The sequence below is a fragment of the Euphorbia lathyris genome, chromosome 8, assembly GCF_963576675.1.
Source record: "Euphorbia lathyris chromosome 8, ddEupLath1.1, whole genome shotgun sequence".
Lineage (NCBI taxonomy): Eukaryota > Viridiplantae > Streptophyta > Magnoliopsida > Malpighiales > Euphorbiaceae > Euphorbia > Euphorbia lathyris.
Window position 1 is genome coordinate 27640948 of NC_088917.1, and position 18463 is coordinate 27659410.

At 32.2% G+C, this 18463-nt stretch overlaps 1 protein-coding gene across 2 annotated transcripts; it reads right to left on the reverse strand.

The window, feature by feature from the left end:
• Nucleotides 1-11423: 11423 nt before the first annotated feature.
• On the reverse strand, nt 11424-16698 carry LOC136203596 (DNA repair protein recA homolog 3, mitochondrial). Of its 2 annotated transcripts, none has more exons than XM_065994793.1 (8): nt 16431-16698; nt 16142-16199; nt 15379-15602; nt 14930-15017; nt 14312-14493; nt 13925-14071; nt 12648-12782; nt 11424-12119 (listed from the first exon to the last, which is right to left on the reverse strand). In XM_065994793.1, the coding sequence occupies exons 1-8, from the start codon at nt 16485-16487 to the stop codon at nt 11736-11738; spliced, it is 1275 nt and encodes a 424-aa protein (XP_065850865.1). In that variant the 5' UTR covers nt 16488-16698; the 3' UTR covers nt 11424-11735. The 2 variants fall into 2 exon arrangements, with proteins under 2 accessions (XP_065850865.1, XP_065850866.1); XM_065994794.1 differs by having other exon boundaries at nt 14321-14493; nt 16431-16697.
• Nucleotides 16699-18463: the final 1765 nt, after the last annotated feature.

Consider the following 18463-nt stretch of genomic DNA (forward strand, 5'->3'; position numbering starts at 1 on the left):
CCCAAAATGAATATGAAGGTGAAGTGGTTGCTTGAGTTCTAAATTTGCATCAAATCTAATAAAACTTATTACAAATGAAAACAAAAAAGAGAGAGAAGTTAGAGAGAGAAAAAGACAGGGAAAGAAAAAATTTACAAAGAAATGGAAAGATGGAGTAAGGGGTAAATAATAAGGGTATTTGAGACATTTCAATCTTAAGGGTCCCATATTTTTAAATGGAAGAGATAAAAAATAATGAGGTGGCAGGTTTGACCAGTTTGACCAGTCATTTTTACCTACTGTACACTAAAGTGGGAGGTCACCTATAAGTTCGTATATATTAGTGAGACAAATTGAAGGTTGTACACCAAAGTGTGAAATAGGGTAAAGGTTGTACACCATTGATGAAATTTACTCTTACATTTTATGACAAATATTCCTCTACCTCTCTTTGTATTTCTATTTCAAAAAAATTGGCGGATCTAAAAGCCTACTCATTAATGTCAAAGATATCCGGAGGTTCTCATGTTAGAATCAAAGGCAACTTTAACTTTTTCGAAAAGCATTGTCGAGGTCCACATTCCCGAAAATCAAATATAATCAATTAATCACTCGGTTGCAAAAAAAAAAGTAAGTTAAATGCGGAAAATATATTGCTCGTGTCTTAGAAAAATAAAACAATCAAGATCGTGGTATTGTGATTGTAATATTAGAGAATACAAGGTTTATAGTTGAGCATGTAATAATTTCATTTTTACTCTATTCTTTAATTATATAATAACATTGTAAGACACGTGGAATACATCTTCCGCATTTAACTTACTTTTTTGTAACCGATTGATCAATTGATTACATTTTACGCAAGTTGAGGGGGCTAACTAAATATTTTATGCAAGTTCAGGAGGTTATGGAGACACTTTAAAAGTTCAGGAAGTCAATCAAGTTTTTTGAACAAGTTCAAAAGGCGAATGATATATTAAGCCTTATTTTTTCTCCACAAAAGAAATACATAAAATATGCCACATAGAAATAAACAATTAAAGTTAGCTTGAGTAATTAAGGGTTTCAAATCGCTTAAACTAGATTTCGAATTCGAATCCTAACATGTGCATGAAGCTTTTAATTGGGAGATAACTCGTCTAAAGAACGAACAAAATAAAATAAAATAAACAATCCTCTTGCAAATCAATTAGCAAGGAGATGTTGTTACAAATCAAATTGATGTAACATTAAAAAGACAATCTTTATTTAGGCATAATTTTCCAGAATTTCTATCTTTGAAATTTGAAACCTTCCCAACTTCTAGAAATTAATCATTGAATCTTACATAGTAAATTCATATTTAATTCACTAATTTTCTTCATCCCAACATTTTTAATTAATTCTTTTAGTGACCAATCCATTAATTATCTAAAATGTTTGATTTAAAATAATTTTAAGTCCCTCTCAAGCTAGACTTCTAGCTAAGGATCTATTTTGAATTCTACTGTCTAATTTTAGGAAGCAAATTTTGAAAATCAGAAAATCTAGTTAAACCACATGTCAAAAAATTTATTGGTCTGATTTTAATTTTATATATGAAAGACTAAGGAGCAGTGCAGTCACATGACTCTTTTTGTCATAATAATACTAGATCATTCCATTTTATATAGTTTTGGTGGAGAAAAGGAGGGCAAAGCCTTTGCTCAAGATTCTGAGGGGTAAAGTAAATTATTTAATTAGAATTTTGAAAATTATATACTTAAAAAATTAACTCTTCCAAAAAAAATTAAATTTTTTAAATGTATATAATCTATTTTTCTAGCTTTGCTTGATGTAAATTATTTAATTAAGTTTTCATAATTAATTTTTTCTAGTAAGTGATATTCTCTTGTTGATGTTGCACTTTTGTACCTATATCGCCTAGAGAATAGTTGCTGCAATATCTATTCTGATACCCTCAGCCTCCTCGCACAGATTGAGGAATCAGTCCTCCAAATGTTCTCATTCCTCCCTTGGTGCTTCCATTCATGCTTCAGACCAACAACTCTTGCAAAAGCGACATCCGGCCAACAAGTGCCACAGATGCTCAACATCGTTCATGCATATTAAATAGGAAAAAGGAACAATGATATGCCTTTGCGCAAGCAAGTCTACTCCTTATAGGCAACAATTTTGATAACAGTCGCTTACGAAACACTTTAATTTTTAGCAGCAACCTTTCCAGAGGACTATCCAACCTTTTATACATGATATCTCCGATCGGGACTGCTCAAATAACTTTTTGCCATACTTACCTGAATAGTCCTCATTCTTATTTAAAATGCCAGATTTGATAATCAGTCCTGTTATTCAGCAAGCAGTCTATATCCGTTATGATTTTAATATCTTATGGGAGGAGCCATTAATCAATTCTACCACGATCCCAGATAGGAGTGCCTGGTACAAAGAGGTCTTCCACCTTTGTCAACTTGTTTTCATTTGAGGTATTTGAGATCACAAGGCATCTCTCGTCATTTAGTAACCACAGGTCCTTCCAAATCGAGATCAAGCTCGCTTTACCCAACTCTCCACCTAATACCATGGTTCAACACATCAACGGAACTCCACACTCTCCTTCAATCCATACTTGGATTATTTCCTAATTTAGAAGAAAAGAAACACACATTTGGAAAATGTTTCAATTTAAACATCCAGCTTACTAATGTGTGGGGATTATTGATGAGTTTCCAACCCTGCTTTCCTAGTAAGGCAAGGTTGAAGCCCTGAAGGTCTCGAAACCCTAACCCACCCATATCCTTACTCAATGACAACTTTGCCCGATCAAACCAGTGAAGATTCCCTTTCTCGTTTTCCTTCATGCCCTACCAGAATGAATTCATCATTTTCTGAAGCTCGTCACAAGTGGATTTCGAAAGTAGAAACGTACTCATATAGAATGCATGTAGAGCTTAAGCTATAGATTTTAACAACACGTCCTCACTCGCAATAAATGTTAAGTCTCTTCCTCATCCTATGTTGGAGGAAATTGAAAATAGATCGCTTTGATCGCCCAATTAAGGATGGTAACTCTAAATATCTGTCAGTCTCTAATGGTTCAGAGACGCTGAGGGTGTTACAAATTTTCACTCTAGTATCCTCCCGAACATCCATGCTAAAGAAAATGCATGATTTCATTAGATTAACTGTTTTCTTGGACATCATCTCATAAGTAGTTAGAATACTGGAAATTTTAGTACTCTCTTCCTTTGTAGCACTAAAAGATAGGAAGTTGTCATCTGTAAAAAAAAATTATGTGAGTCACACTTAGGGCCCCCTGCAGATCTTGCACCATGTCATGTCCCTAATATTTTCAGCAGACTCTATCAATTTTGAAAGCACTTTAGCATACATAATAAACAGATCGGGGATATGGGATCCTTTTGGCTAAGCTCCCGTCCCGGCACAATAGGACCAATCTAAGCATTATTCAACAAAATTGACTATGATACACTAGTCATACACAATACTATCCATTCAATCCATCTATCATTAAAACACATATGCATCGTAACAACTTTCAAAAAGTCCCAATCGACTCTATCATATGCGTTACTTATGTCTATTTTAAGGGCAACTTCACCTATATGACCCATATTCTCTCGTTTCCTATAATGCAGATATTCAAATGCTATCGGGATGTTATCTATCAATGATCGACACGGTACAAAAATAGACTAGCTATCATATATAGCATTAGGAAAGACTAAGGCCTTATTCTTTATCACTCAATTCAGTAACAATCAGTTCAGTTCAGCATCCAATAATTTATCATTATTTATTATAGTTATAATTATTTATATATAATTTATTATCATTATTATTATTATTATTTATCTATAATTTATCATTATCTATAAATTATAAAAGTCAAGAAATAGTAGTTTATTAAAGTATACATCGTTTGATAAATAAAATAAAATTAAAGTATGCATCCATATTTGAAAATTAAGAATTGCATCTTTTTTTCTCTTCAATTATTAATGGACAAAACTAGATTTATGGGATAGGCTTTACAATTAATTGTAGAGTTAAGGTACAAAAATACTCCTAACGTTTTTTATGTAATTTATATTTTTAATTTAAATTAGACTCATTTTTATTTAATTTCATAGGCTTTTATCGAGCCGAGATTTTATTTGATATTCAATTTAGTTTTATCTTTAATAATATATTTAATTATTATTGATATTATTATTATTATAAGCTTATTAATGTCTAATATTATCATTAAAATTATTTTAAAGTCTAATATCATCTTTATTGTTAAGTTCGGTAGCATTCAGTTAAGTTCAGTAGTATTCAGTTAGGTTAAGTTCAGTTCAGTTTTTTTCAACGATAAAGAACAGAGCCTAATTTTAATCGATTAGTTAGCACTTTAATACGTTACACAATGAAATAGACCTTAAAAGTTTTTAACAATCAATACGAAATTTAACTCTTATGTAGAGTTTTTTTTTTAAATTGCGCACACTTACATTAAAGAAGAAAAAAAAATCCCCACCAAATCCGTATGTGATTCGAACTCATGACCTCCCTAGTTATAGGTAAGCTCTTATGTAGAGTTATCTATATATATATATATATATTGGTACAGTAACAAATTTGGTGTTTTTTTTTTTTTTGAAGTAACAAATTTGGTGTTTAAATTAACTAATTTTACACTTTCATTTTTTTTTAAAAAAATAATGGATTTTATAATATTTCTTAAAGAAACAAGGACTATTCTCCAAAGTGAAAGTCCAATTTCAAAATCTCAAAGTGGAATCAAATAAAAAAAAAAAAAAATTGTCATTTGAATGGACTCAATTCCTACTAATTAAAGACCAATACAGGAAACAAAGGTCCTACCTTTCCTTTTAATTTTGGATTCCTAATGTTTCCAATTTGACTCAAATAAAATTATTTTTATTTTTTTATATGAAAAAAAGTCCAAATGTCGGGCACGTGATGAATAGCTTAAATTTAGACCGAAATACATACTTGAATCACATTGTTTTTCACTTCAATCCAAAAATAAAATTCGATTTGCTACTATGGCTGTCCTCACCCACCCAAATGGGAGAAAAGTTCCATTTAATTTTGTCTTTTGAATATTCTTTGTGCAATCTCTGTATTATTACATTTTTTAAGGAAAAGTTTACAAGAGAGGAGGGAGAGAGGTATCTCACTTCAGAATCAGTAAAATTTTCGAAGGCCATGGAGGAATTTACGAGAGAATTTAAATATTGGTTCATCTATGAGGACTTCAACAATGGTAGTGCGAATCGAATCCAAATAGAGTACTACAAGAGTCGGTTCCTTACCGTTGAGCCCAATTCATAAGCTCTATGATGTGAGAAATCTGAACTAAGCTGAGTTTGATGTATTCTCAGGGTGCCTTAGATAAGACACAAAAGTTGTTAAAGAGGGGTTGAGAATCATGATCCTGGTGCCTAAGTAAGTGAGGAAACAGTTAATGGGTAGTATGTATGTTATATTAATGCCTATCTTGACTGGTCAATGTGGCTCTAGCAGTTATTATTAAGAGAGATGATGTCTTATTGGTCCACGTGTATTCATGATGAATGGTGTGATATTAAATGTCCCTCTGGAGTGCTTTAGGGCTTCGCTAACACAACATGGCCCAAGAGTGAATTTCCTTGGGTGTTATGCATGCCCAATTCTCTGACGATTGACTCTTGTAGTAGGGTGAAAAATGCCATGTGATGTCATCAGGTTTTTTCATATCACATGACTGATATACGTGTTGTATTTTCGTTATTTTTACGACTACCTTTTAAATTTCTGAAATATGTCGCTTTCATATATTGTTTCTCGTTAATCAATATCATTACTATCGTCATTTTAGACGTATAGGCTACTTTTTGGATAGGGAGTGATGATTGGGGGTATTTTTATTAACTATGTTGTCTCATCTTCTTCCTCAAAAGCCTATAAAATAAGTAGAGGAGTGTTTGGAAAACTTCTATACTACTTCCTGCTTCCTTCTTCCCATTCTTCCAAGTTTTTTAAAATAGTAAGTCTTTGTGTTTTTCTTTTATCTTTTGCTTTTGTTGTATGGAAGGCTTTAAATGAAATAACTCAAAGAGAAATCTCCTAACTTTGAAAGCATTTAAGATCTTGCTCCTTTGGTGAACATACAAAATACAATCACAGCACCCAAAAAATCTCAGCCTTCTAAAACTACCGAAAAACTCAGGCCACAAAAAAAGCCTCTTTTCCGAAGCAGATGAATCCTTTGGTCTATGATCATCCTTCCACCATGGCGGTCGGATAGCTTATAAACATTATGGCCACATACCCTAAATTAAACAAGATGGCTTCCCAACTCCGAACGGATAAGAAAAAGGTGTTTGATCCTCCATAAGGTATCTTGGGAGTTTTCACCCAGATTATGAACTGTGGGCTGCGATTTCATATTTCTGACGTAATGTTTAATGTATTGAGGGAATTCGATCTTGCTCCCTACCAAATCTCTCCCAACGCCTGGTTGGAGGAATTCTTAGCTTTTGTAAAAATCTGTAAAAACCAGGATATAGACCTGACTGATCATATGTTCTGGTCATCCTGGAAACCCACAAAGAGGACCACTGAAGATATGATTTACTAGCAGATGACTAGTCACCGAAAGGCTTTCCTCACTAACAAGATGTAAAATGTGAAGGACTTTAAGCCGAAATGATTGTGGTTGAAGGGTAATTCATCGATTTTTGAAGATGTTTATTCTAAGGGATTCCATTTTCAAACACGGTGGAACAAAGATCCTTGTAATTCAAATACTTAGAGGCTAGCACAAGAATTGACTAAAGAAGAAAAGGATGGTCTTGAGATTTTAATCAAATATTTCACTAAGTGGCATTATCTCACCATGTTGGTCATGGTTTGGTCTGATATCCATTATGCCCCGATCAATAGGAATGGGCAGATTGTTTATAAGGACACCAAAGGCTACCTAAGTCTTAATGAAGGTCATTAGCATTTTAACTTTCTTTTCTTTCCGTTTTGGGTATGGGTGCATCTGTTAATATGTTTGTCTGTTCCTTCATGTTAGCTCACCTTCGCACTTTGGAAGAGGCCAATCAAGAAGGAGATGCCACTAGGGTGGAGGAAGCCATCGCCAAAGAAAATTCTACTGGCAATAATCGTCTAGTGGTTGAGGAATGTGTTAACGCTGAGACATCCACTTCTATTGATGGTGCGCCCTATATTTAGATGCGTCTTTCTAATTCTTCCAATGTTGTTGGTCAGGAAGAGGTGGAAGTGAAGAGAGAAATTACCCTTGTCTTTTAATAGAGTTAGAGTTAGAGGAGTTAGGACGCGTTGCCACGAATTTGTTAACGGTGCAAACTACATGGTTCGGATTTGTAACGAAAATACCATAAGTATCTATCTGCAAATTCGTGAAACCACGTGACATTTATTTGAAATTAACTATTATTTTAATAATACTTATATTCATGTTTAAGTAGTTATTTAATTTTCAAGTTAAATAGAAAAGTTGAAAAAGAAAACATGAAAAAATAAGCTCTTTTTTTTCTAGGATGAAAAAATAAGCTATTAATTGCCAACTTATGTAGAGAAAAAGCTTGTTATATAAACAAATATATATATATATATATATATATATATATATATATATATATAATGCTATTTTATAATTTTTATAAGACTTAAAAAACTAATTATATTCTTATGATTAGGAATTATACAAGGCATTATTGAATTGTATTTTAACTTTTTGGACAAATATATTTAATTTCTCAACCAATAAAAAGGAAATTACATCCAATTTTATCAGAGTCGCTTAAACTAGATCTCGAGTTTGAGTTTTAATATACAGAAAAAAAAACTTTAATTGGGAGAGCGCATTTACCTAAAAAGTGTCTGACAAGTCTCGAACCAAAAAATCGGACAAACTATTTTATATATATATATATAATCAACTTTGTCAAAGAAGAAGTTTCTCTAACTCAAACACATAATATTACAAAACAAAACAAAAAGTCCATAATCAAAATTCAATATAACCCTTTTGAAGAAAACAGACAAGGCTCAGTTCAATTCATCTCCAATTAGTCAATTAACACTCTCAATAAACTTCTTCTCTCAACATCTATCAAACTCCAATCTATGCTAGTCAAATGGAACCAGGGGCATAGCTGCCCTAGGCCCCGGGGCGGAGCCAGGCTACGCGACCATCTAGGGCTTTCGATTTAGAGAAGTGTTCAATCTAAAATACATTTCAATTATATTATTGAAATCTTAATTATTAAAAATTATATTTATAAATAATTATTAACCCTACATGAATATAATAGTAATCATATATAAATAAGATGTAGTCAATTAAAATGGAATCGAAAAAATTAACAAAAATGAAATCGATAATCGACAACAATAACTCGCACTATCATTTTTTTCAATCCCCGAATCTCAACAGAAATAGCACAATACAAGGCCACAACTTTTGTCTTAAGGGTAAAGTATAAAAAAAAAAAAATTGTGGTATGTCTGATTTGTAAACATAATCCCACGATTTATATAGACTTGTAAACGGAGATTTCTAGTTTATAAAGCTTGCCGCTGAAAGATTTGTAGGTCAATGTTTTAGTCAAAAAGTATTTGGTAGTTTAGTTAATTTGCAAAACCAAACCCTATGTATAACTTTTTAATTTCTCTAAATTGCTTCCTTTTCGCTTCCTTTAGAGACAAATAGCTACAATAACAATTTTTTGACGGAGTGCTTGAATTTGCATAGCACACAAATCACAGACTCATGTGTTTCTAAGATTGTCACATCCGACCCTAGACGACCTCATTCGGCATCGGGCGTTTAAATGTTTTAATGTTTTTAGGTGAAAAAGTACAGGATATAGAGAAGGTTACCGACCGATTAGGCAAGATTTGGAAGTTGGCTACTTATTGTTAGAATTATGGTTAGAACTTTGGTATTTCAATTGTAATATAATGGAGTTGGTAAATATATGTTGAGGTCCTTACACATAAAATCATCGAATTAACTCCAAATTTTCTCTATAGCACCGAATTAATATCACACACCTAATAATTATAATATATATTAATACCAAAATATAAATTTTAGAAATTTAGACACGGATATGACAAAGATTTTAAACCATGAGACTGCATTTGTACAAAAGTCAAACAACGTTTTTTTTTTTACTTTAATAATTATATAGCCGGAAGTCATTTTGTTCTTTACATATTATTTCAAATGTTTGGTTTTTATTTTGTTTTTCTTGGTTCAATAAAAAATTAGTTAAATTTCAATTTATAAAAAATATAGTGTAAAAACTATAGCTTATATCCTCTAAAATGTTGTAGTTGCCCCTTCTTCTCCGGCGTCAGCTCCATTTCTAGATAGCAGTGGTGTCGTTCTATAAAAATTCCCTAATAATTATTTATATAAATATATATTTATAAAATTTCGATATTTCAATTTGGTTGAATTGGTTAAGATGTTTGTTTTAATGTAAGGGTTCATTGATTCAAATTGCAAAAACATCTTTTATGTGTTTGAATTTTATTTTTAAATAATTATTTATTTTTAATGGATTCTTTATCTTCTTAAGCATTTTTAACTATTTTTTCTTAAATTAATTTTTTCACTTTTAAAATTCATTAACTTAATTTTTTAATTAAATTTTAATTTTTAAAAATTAGAAGAAACTTATAATTGTGGTGAAGCTCTAAGTCTAGTGGTCGAGAGCTTACCTATGACTAGAGAGGTCATGGGTTCGAATCACATCCGGGTCTGGTGGGAATTTTTCTTTCTTGCTTACATTACATTGTGCGCAAATTTAAAAAAAAAAAAAAAAAACTTATAATTAAAAATAAAAAGATAAAAGAAACTATAATGTTTAAAAATTAAAAAATCAAAAATATTTGGACGCTTTTAATTTTTGAACCCCTAATATACCAAAACAAGAAGTTTTAACGTACTAGAGCCAAAAATATATATATATATATATCCAACCCGTTAGAAAATTGCTCCCCTAACTCTTGAAGTTGGCTACACCACACATATATCGAAAGAAAAGAAAATGCGCAGATCTTTCACTTTTATTTATTTATTTTATTATCATCATAATTTTCTTTTTCTTAATTAATTTATAATTGTACATATTGAATCTTGACTAACAAGACAGTCAATGATCATATTAAATTTGGTTAAAAACACCTGACCCATTTTATTTAGATTTGAAAAGCCATTTACAGACAAGTTTATGTTGCAAAAAAAAAAAAAAAAAAAAAACAGTGCAGTCTAAGTATAAACCCATTTAATTAAAAAAATATTTTATAAACATATAAGTATACACTCATTTAGTTTATAAGACTTATAAATTATAAACCTATTTAGTTGCTAAGGCTTGTAAATTATAATAGTAAAATTATAAACATAATAAAAATTATAAATTCAATTATCAAGGGGAGTATAATCGGGGATGTTGGAGATAATTATTGTTAATTATCTCTTTACCTATCATCTGTTAGTACTGATACTAACAGATAACTATTGGACTTGTTTAGAGTTATTTAATAACTAGAGTTTATGTTTATCTATATTATGTATTGTCAATCCTAGTTAAACTCTAACTCATGTAATCCATTATATATATACAAAGCTTTATGCTCAACCCTAATTGAAGGAAATTCATTAAATAATATATCTCTATTGTATATTCAACCGGGGATCCCGTCGGAAATTAAAAAGACGGAGATATCTTTCCTCATCCCCATTTCATAGGGATTCTTATTGTGGATTCCTCATCTCCATCAAGACATCAACGGGGATAGAAAATCATCATCCCATTTATATCCTTATTCTTAATGGCTGAAAGTACTCCAAATGAAATAGCTTCCATATATATATTTTGTATGTGTAATATAGATTTATATATATTATAAAAAGTCACACTATTTATTTTATTAAGTAAGATCATAATACACATGTTGAGGATTCTCAAAGCGACATAAAAAACCAGGTAACTTAATATAAAAACACTATTTAATATGACATCTTGGTAATTATTTTAATCATAAACAGAAAATCTAAAACTTTATATTATTTGTTATTCCTTATTAGAAAAGTTTTTCGATATTATACAAGATAAAGAAAATTAAATTTAGAAAGCTTAAATAAAAATTAAGCTCTCAAAATTAAGAAAGGTGTAGAAAATAAATAGTAAAACTTGTTCGAGTTTATAGTAAATAGTAATATAGACTTTAAAATCATAATCCATGGCAGACCCTTGATTTATTTTTTCAATCTTTTTTTTTTATTAATTCCTTAAAACTGCTTTTCAAAAAGAATTTAATGTTTAACAACTAACTTTTATAGCAAATAGTTTAATACGTTTTCATACATTCATACATTTCTACCTGCTCCAAGCTACAAGACCAACAGGGCAACATCAATTTTCTGGCTTTAACAATACTAATTAGGTAGGTTTGTTACAAAATGGTTTCAAAATATCTTGCTACATTCTCTGCAATTGCTACTTGCAAAACTTTCATCGCCTTTACCCCAAAATATACATGATCATTTGGCACAATCAAACCACAGAACTCATAACCCGTGACCGAAAACCATGCCGCTATGAATTCTTCAATCTGTGTCCATCAGGGCACTGCCAGATCCAATAGAAAAAGCTGGGAAAAACCATGGATTCTAGCAGGATAACCTCAATTTACATTTTTTATGCATTTGGACACTATGCTTCTACTGCAGTAATTGCTTCTTCATCGGTAGAATCGGGCGAAACAACTTCTCCTACAACTTCTTCAATAGCTTCTGTTTCCTGCTGCTTATCTGTGTGGACACCATATAGCACATCCTTGAGCTTCGCCATAAGTTCTTCCCGCACAACCTGATTTCCATTAATAAACTGGGTGATGGCATCTTTGCCATGGTAAGTCTGACCATGCAAATAGTAAAATGCACCCGCCTTGCGCATAAACTTATGTTTTATTCCCAACTCTATGAGCTCCGTAGCCCGACATATTCCCTTGCCAAATTCAAGTTCAAATTGGACAGTTTTGAACGGAGGGGCGAGCTTATTCTTTACAATCTTCACTTGAACTACACTTCCTGTAGTCTGCAAAACTAACAATTATTGAGGACATGTTGAAATCGAGAAAAATTGTATCATATGATGAGAATCACCACAACAATTAGCAATGTAGAACATTTTCTTCCCTTCTATTCTAAAGTTTGGTTTGCCCCCTTCCCTTTTGCACCACTCATGCAGCAAGACCATATCATCCTCAAGTAAATATTAGATACGCAAGCATGGTTACATAAAATTACAAAATGTATCTCGGACATTTTCGATGAAATTTCTCCACATGTTAACTGTGTTTCAACATTACTTCTTCTAGTCACTTAGCAAATAGATACACGTCAAACTAACTTTTTCTAGTCACTCAGCAAATAGATACACGTCAAACTAAGCATGCTTTAGACTATTGTTATAGATTGCCAACAGAATGGAATCCAACAGGTCATATGCACTCTTTCACCATCTCCAGTGAGCATGTAGTAAAATCACAAAACCCATTTTTTCCAAATAGAACACCCAATTCTTCCATTCTTTTAAAATAAAATAATAAGATAGAATGCCTACCTCTTCTCCCTTCTTTACGAAACCTATTCTTCTTATATTTAGACGCACTGAAGCATAGAACTTCAGAGCATTACCGCCACACGTTACTTCAGTAGGCCCACCAAATCCTCCAAAAGTACTAAGTTTTGATCTTACCTGTATAGAGATATAAACAATGAGGCAGCATGATAATTAAGCATACATCCACCGCACTATACAGAAATTGCAGACTGATATTTAATTGCATACCTCGAAAAAACAAATAAATTCAGGCATGAGCAAATTTTAGAAACAGAACAAAAGCAAGTCCCATAGAAGGAAAACCCTAAAAGGCTTCCAGCAAATCAGCATCTCAGCTGAGGTGACAAGTAACAGAGTTTACTTGGATCAAAATCAAAGGTATCAATGTTCGTAAATTAAAAATGCATCTAACCACCAATCAAATACAAATATAGTTGTTATATGGCTCAAGATGGGGTCCACAGCAACTCTTATTGTTAAAACGCAAACAACAGATTAAAGCAACTACAGGCACTGAAGTTTAGACAATATTTTACTGAGGTCACTAAACTTAATTTTATGTCAATAAAATCACTAAACTTTGGTTTTCAATGGAGTCAATTTTGGCCAGTTGAGGCAAAGAAACCATCAGAAACCTAACATAGGAAGTCAATCCCCTTCCTCTTTGCCAGCTCAGCACCACATAGTATTTGACTACTAAGTGGCCACCCCGTGTCAGACACGTGGCAGTCTGTAAAATTAAAAAATTTAAAATAAATAATAATTTTAGGCTCCTCTCGCCCTCTCTTCCTTTCCTCTCTCTTTGATCTCCAGATCCAGATCTCCACAGTTCCAGAGGTTGTCGATTCCTGGTTTCGTTAGGGACTGTGATGCTCGAAGTATTTGCACTGGCTTCTCATGCTTGATGCTCCTAGTTTCGACCATATGCTTCCAAAATTTAGAGAAACCACAATGTTCACAGACCTCAAATCCAAATGCCAGTAGCAAGGCAATTATGATTAGACTCTGTGAGGCTAAATTAACAGTCCCAACTACCAACAAAAGCACCAGAAATGTGCCTTCGGAATCAATATGGTAAAAAATGCCATACTAGCTTTGCGTCCAGCTAGTGTAACTAATTTCTTTTTTTTAATTTATTTATCTCAATATGAGGAATTCTATCCGATAAAAATAGGAATAGACAATGCTATTAAGTTTATTAGGCATATAGGAATCAGAAGTAGATACACACACAGGTATAAATGGAATATGATAAGAGCTAAGAACAAAAGTCATACTTGATTTATAAAGATCAGTATTGTTTGTGATAAAGATAAAGAGTGACTCAATTTGCGAAGTGCCTGGCTCATCAATCTAGCTTGCACAGCCATGTGAGCATCGCCCATCTCACCATCAAGCTCACTTTTAGGCACAAGGGCAGCAACCTGTTATTGCCAAACATAGGACATTAAACCAAATAAATAATCCAACTCAATTATATGAAGCATCTATTGATATAAGAAAAGATATAGCAAAATGCCAATTCCAAAACATGACCACAACTGAGAATGGGAAAAAGACAACCAGTTTCATGATCAAGAAAAACATAAACATGATCTGGCACATACAAAAAACTATAGCTGAAATTAGTATAATACACCGCTAAGCCTAAATAAAAAACGCACTTTACTTACGCTGTCAACAACCACAACATCCACTGAACCACTTCTAATAAGAGTGTCAACCATACTGAGAGCTTGTTCACCACAATCAGGTTGTGAAAGAAGTAAGTTTTCAGTGTTTACTCCGATGGCCTGAGCCAGTGATGAATCAAGAGCATGCTCAGCATCAATAAAAACACAGTAACCTGCAAAGAATGGTATGTATCAAAATCATGCATGAAGTGAAAACCTTACACAGTTTCAATTGATTTTTGCCAACTTAATAACAATTGTCTAAATTACTTCCTCAAGCTCACAGAATAACCCAATTATTGCCAGGATTGGAATGAGAATGTAACAACCAGGTACCGATCAGAATTACCAATAAAAAAAGGGCGGCCCGGTCGCACTACGCGTCCCCGCTGAGCGAGGGTCCGGGGAGGGGTCCCACCACAAGGGTGTACTGGGGGCAAGCCTTCCCCTACCAATTTATTTTGGCAAGAGGCCGCTCCTAAGACTCGAACCCGTGACCTCTTGGTCACACGACAACAACGTTTACCGTTGCGCCAAGGCTCGCCCTCACCGATCAGAATTACCAATAACTTATAAAAATGATATATTAAAGAAGTCTCGTCACTTAACCTCCTTGCTTCTGTGCTTCAGCAATAGCATGCAGAGCAAGGGTGGTTTTCCCAGAAGCCTCTGGACCATAAATCTCCACAACACGACCCTGCAGAAATTCAATCCACAGATTCCATAAGCAGAGGAAACTAATAGGTCTAAGACCATAGAATTTTTTGGCTCAATAGAGTAGAAAAAAGAAAATCTTGATTTTCATAAAACCATTACAACAATAAAGGTTTAAGGCGTTATAACTATAATACAACTTTTCATAACTATTTCCTTTCAATAAATTAATATGCTAAGATACAGCAGCCAGAAATAATTAAAAGAGGAAGGAAGAGAGAGAATATTCTTTACAAGAAACTTCAAACTTACTATAATAAAACATATAAGAACTTAAGGCCAATAAGCATGCACCACAAGAAAAGAAAAGAAAAGAAAAAAAGCATGAAAAAAGGGTCCTATACCTTTGGAAATCCACCAGTTCCAAGTGCTACATCAAGACCAAAGGAACCTGTGGATATCACTGGAACTTTTTGGGGAGACAAGGATCGGCCAAACCACATGATAGAACCCTTTCCATGTGTGGTAGTAATCTGATCTAGGGCCTGTTGTAAAGCCACCTCTTTCTTGGACATATTATCTTCATTGGACTCACTTCCAGTTCCATCTGACTTTGACTTTCTTTTACCTTCAAATACGAGGATGTTGAGATTTTGTTTCAATATTGCAACAGAAATGAACTGCAGCATCATTAGCCCAAGTCCCAATCAAGCATATTACAGCATAAAAATCCAATCATTCAAAAGCCAAAGTTAACTAATAGCTCAGAATAAAACAATAGTGCTGTAAACTCAAATAATCATATGACAACCAAAGAAAACTTAAACTCACATAAAGAGTCAACGGGTTCAAGTATATCACCAGAGAAACTTCTAATCAATACCATTCAAAATCAGAGGACACATAATTTCAAAACTTACTACAATCAACATTTTTCAAGTATGTGAATAGATTATAATGTGAACCATTTGAATCCTTCAAATAACTATTATTAAACATATCTTCCATGGCAACATTTTCCAGCTAATGCAATTTTCAACGTTCGATATCATGTCAGGAAGTTGTAAATAAGGGTCTAACTACCTGTTAGCTTATTTACGTCTCTTTTAAAGTGTTCAAGTCAAACAATAAAAACAATAATAGCATCAGGTCATGAATTTTCAGCACCTTTAGTGGCGAAACCACAACTTTGAGAAGATGCTCCCAATACTCCTCTCCTTAATCCCTGGTAAAGAAAATATTACAGAAGTGAAGTTAATTCCAGGAGAAGTAAACAACGGGATAGGTCAAATGAAAAAATACATTTCCTCGACAGACTAGAGCTTAACTCATCCGAGTAAGTTGTGCTTGTTATATATACATTCAACTTTTCTTACTTCCAGATACACAAAGACAGAAAAAATCAGACTCCACAGTTCCAAAAGATTAGAGGAATGACATTCAAGGAGTAAACTACCTCGGGTGACAGTAAGGAGCTTTTCAGCAAAGAAACGTTTCGAAGAAGCCTGGCCATGGAAGGCTATAAGCAAAGCACCTGTGTCAAAGATATAGGGAGAGCAAGTGAAGCTAAAACAGAACGCTTCTACACTCTCCTGAAGAGAAGAAAAATGCTCAGGGAAAAAGAGAAAGAGCAGAGAATGGAGGGAGAAAGAGACTCTGCTCTGTTTTGAGTATTTAGGGTTTTAGCTCTTTGATGTTTTGGTTTCCCTCCTTTTGTGCGCTCTGTAATTAAAGGTCAATTATACTGTGTTGCTTTACAGGACAAGACAGACATAATAATATTTTCTTCGGGATAATAAAGTAATTTTATTTTTATTTTTTTATTAAAATCACTAAAATTACTGTCAAGGTAATTTCAACTTTAAGATTTTTATTATTATTTATGAAATATTCTTTGAAATTAGGTTAAGGTGCAAAAATACCCCTAACGTTTTGGGTCAGGAGCAACTTTACCCCTAATGTCTAAAATGGTGCAATTTTACCTCTAACGTTGGAAGCCAAGAGCAATTTTACCCCTAACGTTGGTAAATTGAGTTAATTTGATAAATAATTCATCAAACTGTCTTCTCGATCATGAATCTTGTATCTACACTTTACAAGTGCGTCATTTTATCAGTAACAAATCACAAACATATAGGGATGTGAAAAAATATAACAAAAAAAATAAAAAAAAATGTTATATGTGAATTAGACAAAAAAAAATCAAAAAATTCACCGAATTTATAAATATTAATCTCCAATTCTATTATTAAATTACAAAAAAAACATGAAATCCTTTGTTTTAGAACGAATTGATATGCAATTGGTGCAAAATAAGGAACAAAAATATATGTGTTTTATAATAGGGGTAAAATTGATCCAAATTATCAACGTTAAGGGTAAAATTGCTCTTGGCTACAAACGTTAGGAGTAAAATTGCACCATTTTAGACGTTAGGGGTAAAATTGCTCCTGACCAAAAACGTTAGGGGTATTTTTGCACCTTAACCCTTGAAATTAATACAAGTATTGGTTAATTAGTTTTTTTTTTTAAGTAAAAGCAGGAAGCTAGGGAAACTCGACTTATTCCAACTAGGCAGAGCCGTCTCCAGTATTTTAGAGGTCCTAACTAGGGCCGCTCCTAACATTTTTATAAGCCTTAGGCAAAAAAAGATAAAGAAGCTCTTAATTAAAAAATTGTATTTAAAAGTTTAAAATAAAAAGTTGGATATATATTTTAGAACTAAAATATCATATTATTTGGTCATTTTGTAGTTATGAATGAGTTTTATAACTACATTTGAAAAAATTATTATATAGTAAAAAATAATTTAAACCCCTTTTGGCTCAGGAACTATACGGTCACACTCTTTGTCTATGCTCAGGGTCGGTCCATAAACATTTGGGCCTTCTTATGAATTATTATCCTACTAAATTATAATTTTCATTTTGAATTTGTAAAAATACTAGACATAAAAAAAATTGATCGGTACATGTTGTTATGTAATTAACTCAATATGTTATATTATAAATTTTTTTTAATAAATCACGTCATAAAACTCAAATACCGAGCACAACCCATATAAGCCCACAAAAAAGTACATATATTATTTTTAAGGATAAGAAATGGTGTGCGGTGGTCCATAATGTTTTGCAGTGGTCCATAAATATTTGGACCTTCTTATAAATTGTTGTCCTACTAGATTATAATTTTCATTTTGATTTTGTAAAAATATTCACCATAAAAAAATTGATCGATACAGATTGTTATGTAATTAATTCAATAGTATGAGTAAATTAGTGAAAATTAATTGTCTTCTAAAATATATTGTAACAAGTAAATCAATATATAATATATTAGTCATTTTAGATTGAATATATATTATCAATTTGATTTAATAAAAAAATTAAGATTATTAAAAAAATTATTAAAATTATATAATAATAATAATAACAAAACATATATGAAAAAATAAAATAAATTTATATAATATAATAATAAGAAATAATA

What these genes read in the sequence shown, in the direction of transcription:
- LOC136203596 (XM_065994793.1), bottom strand. Translation starts at nt 16,487, where the DNA reads ATGGCCAGGCTTCTTCGAAACGTTTCTTTGCTGAAAAGCTCCTTACTG. An exon ending in GAACTGGTGGATTTCCAAAG is followed by an intron (nt 15,018 to 15,378) that starts GTATAGGACCCT and finishes GAATTTCTGCAG; the next exon opens with GGTCGTGTTGTGGAGATTTA. An exon ending in TGAAGCACAGAAGCAAGGAG is followed by an intron (nt 14,494 to 14,929) that starts GTTAAGTGACGA and finishes CATTCTTTGCAG; the next exon opens with GTTACTGTGTTTTTATTGAT.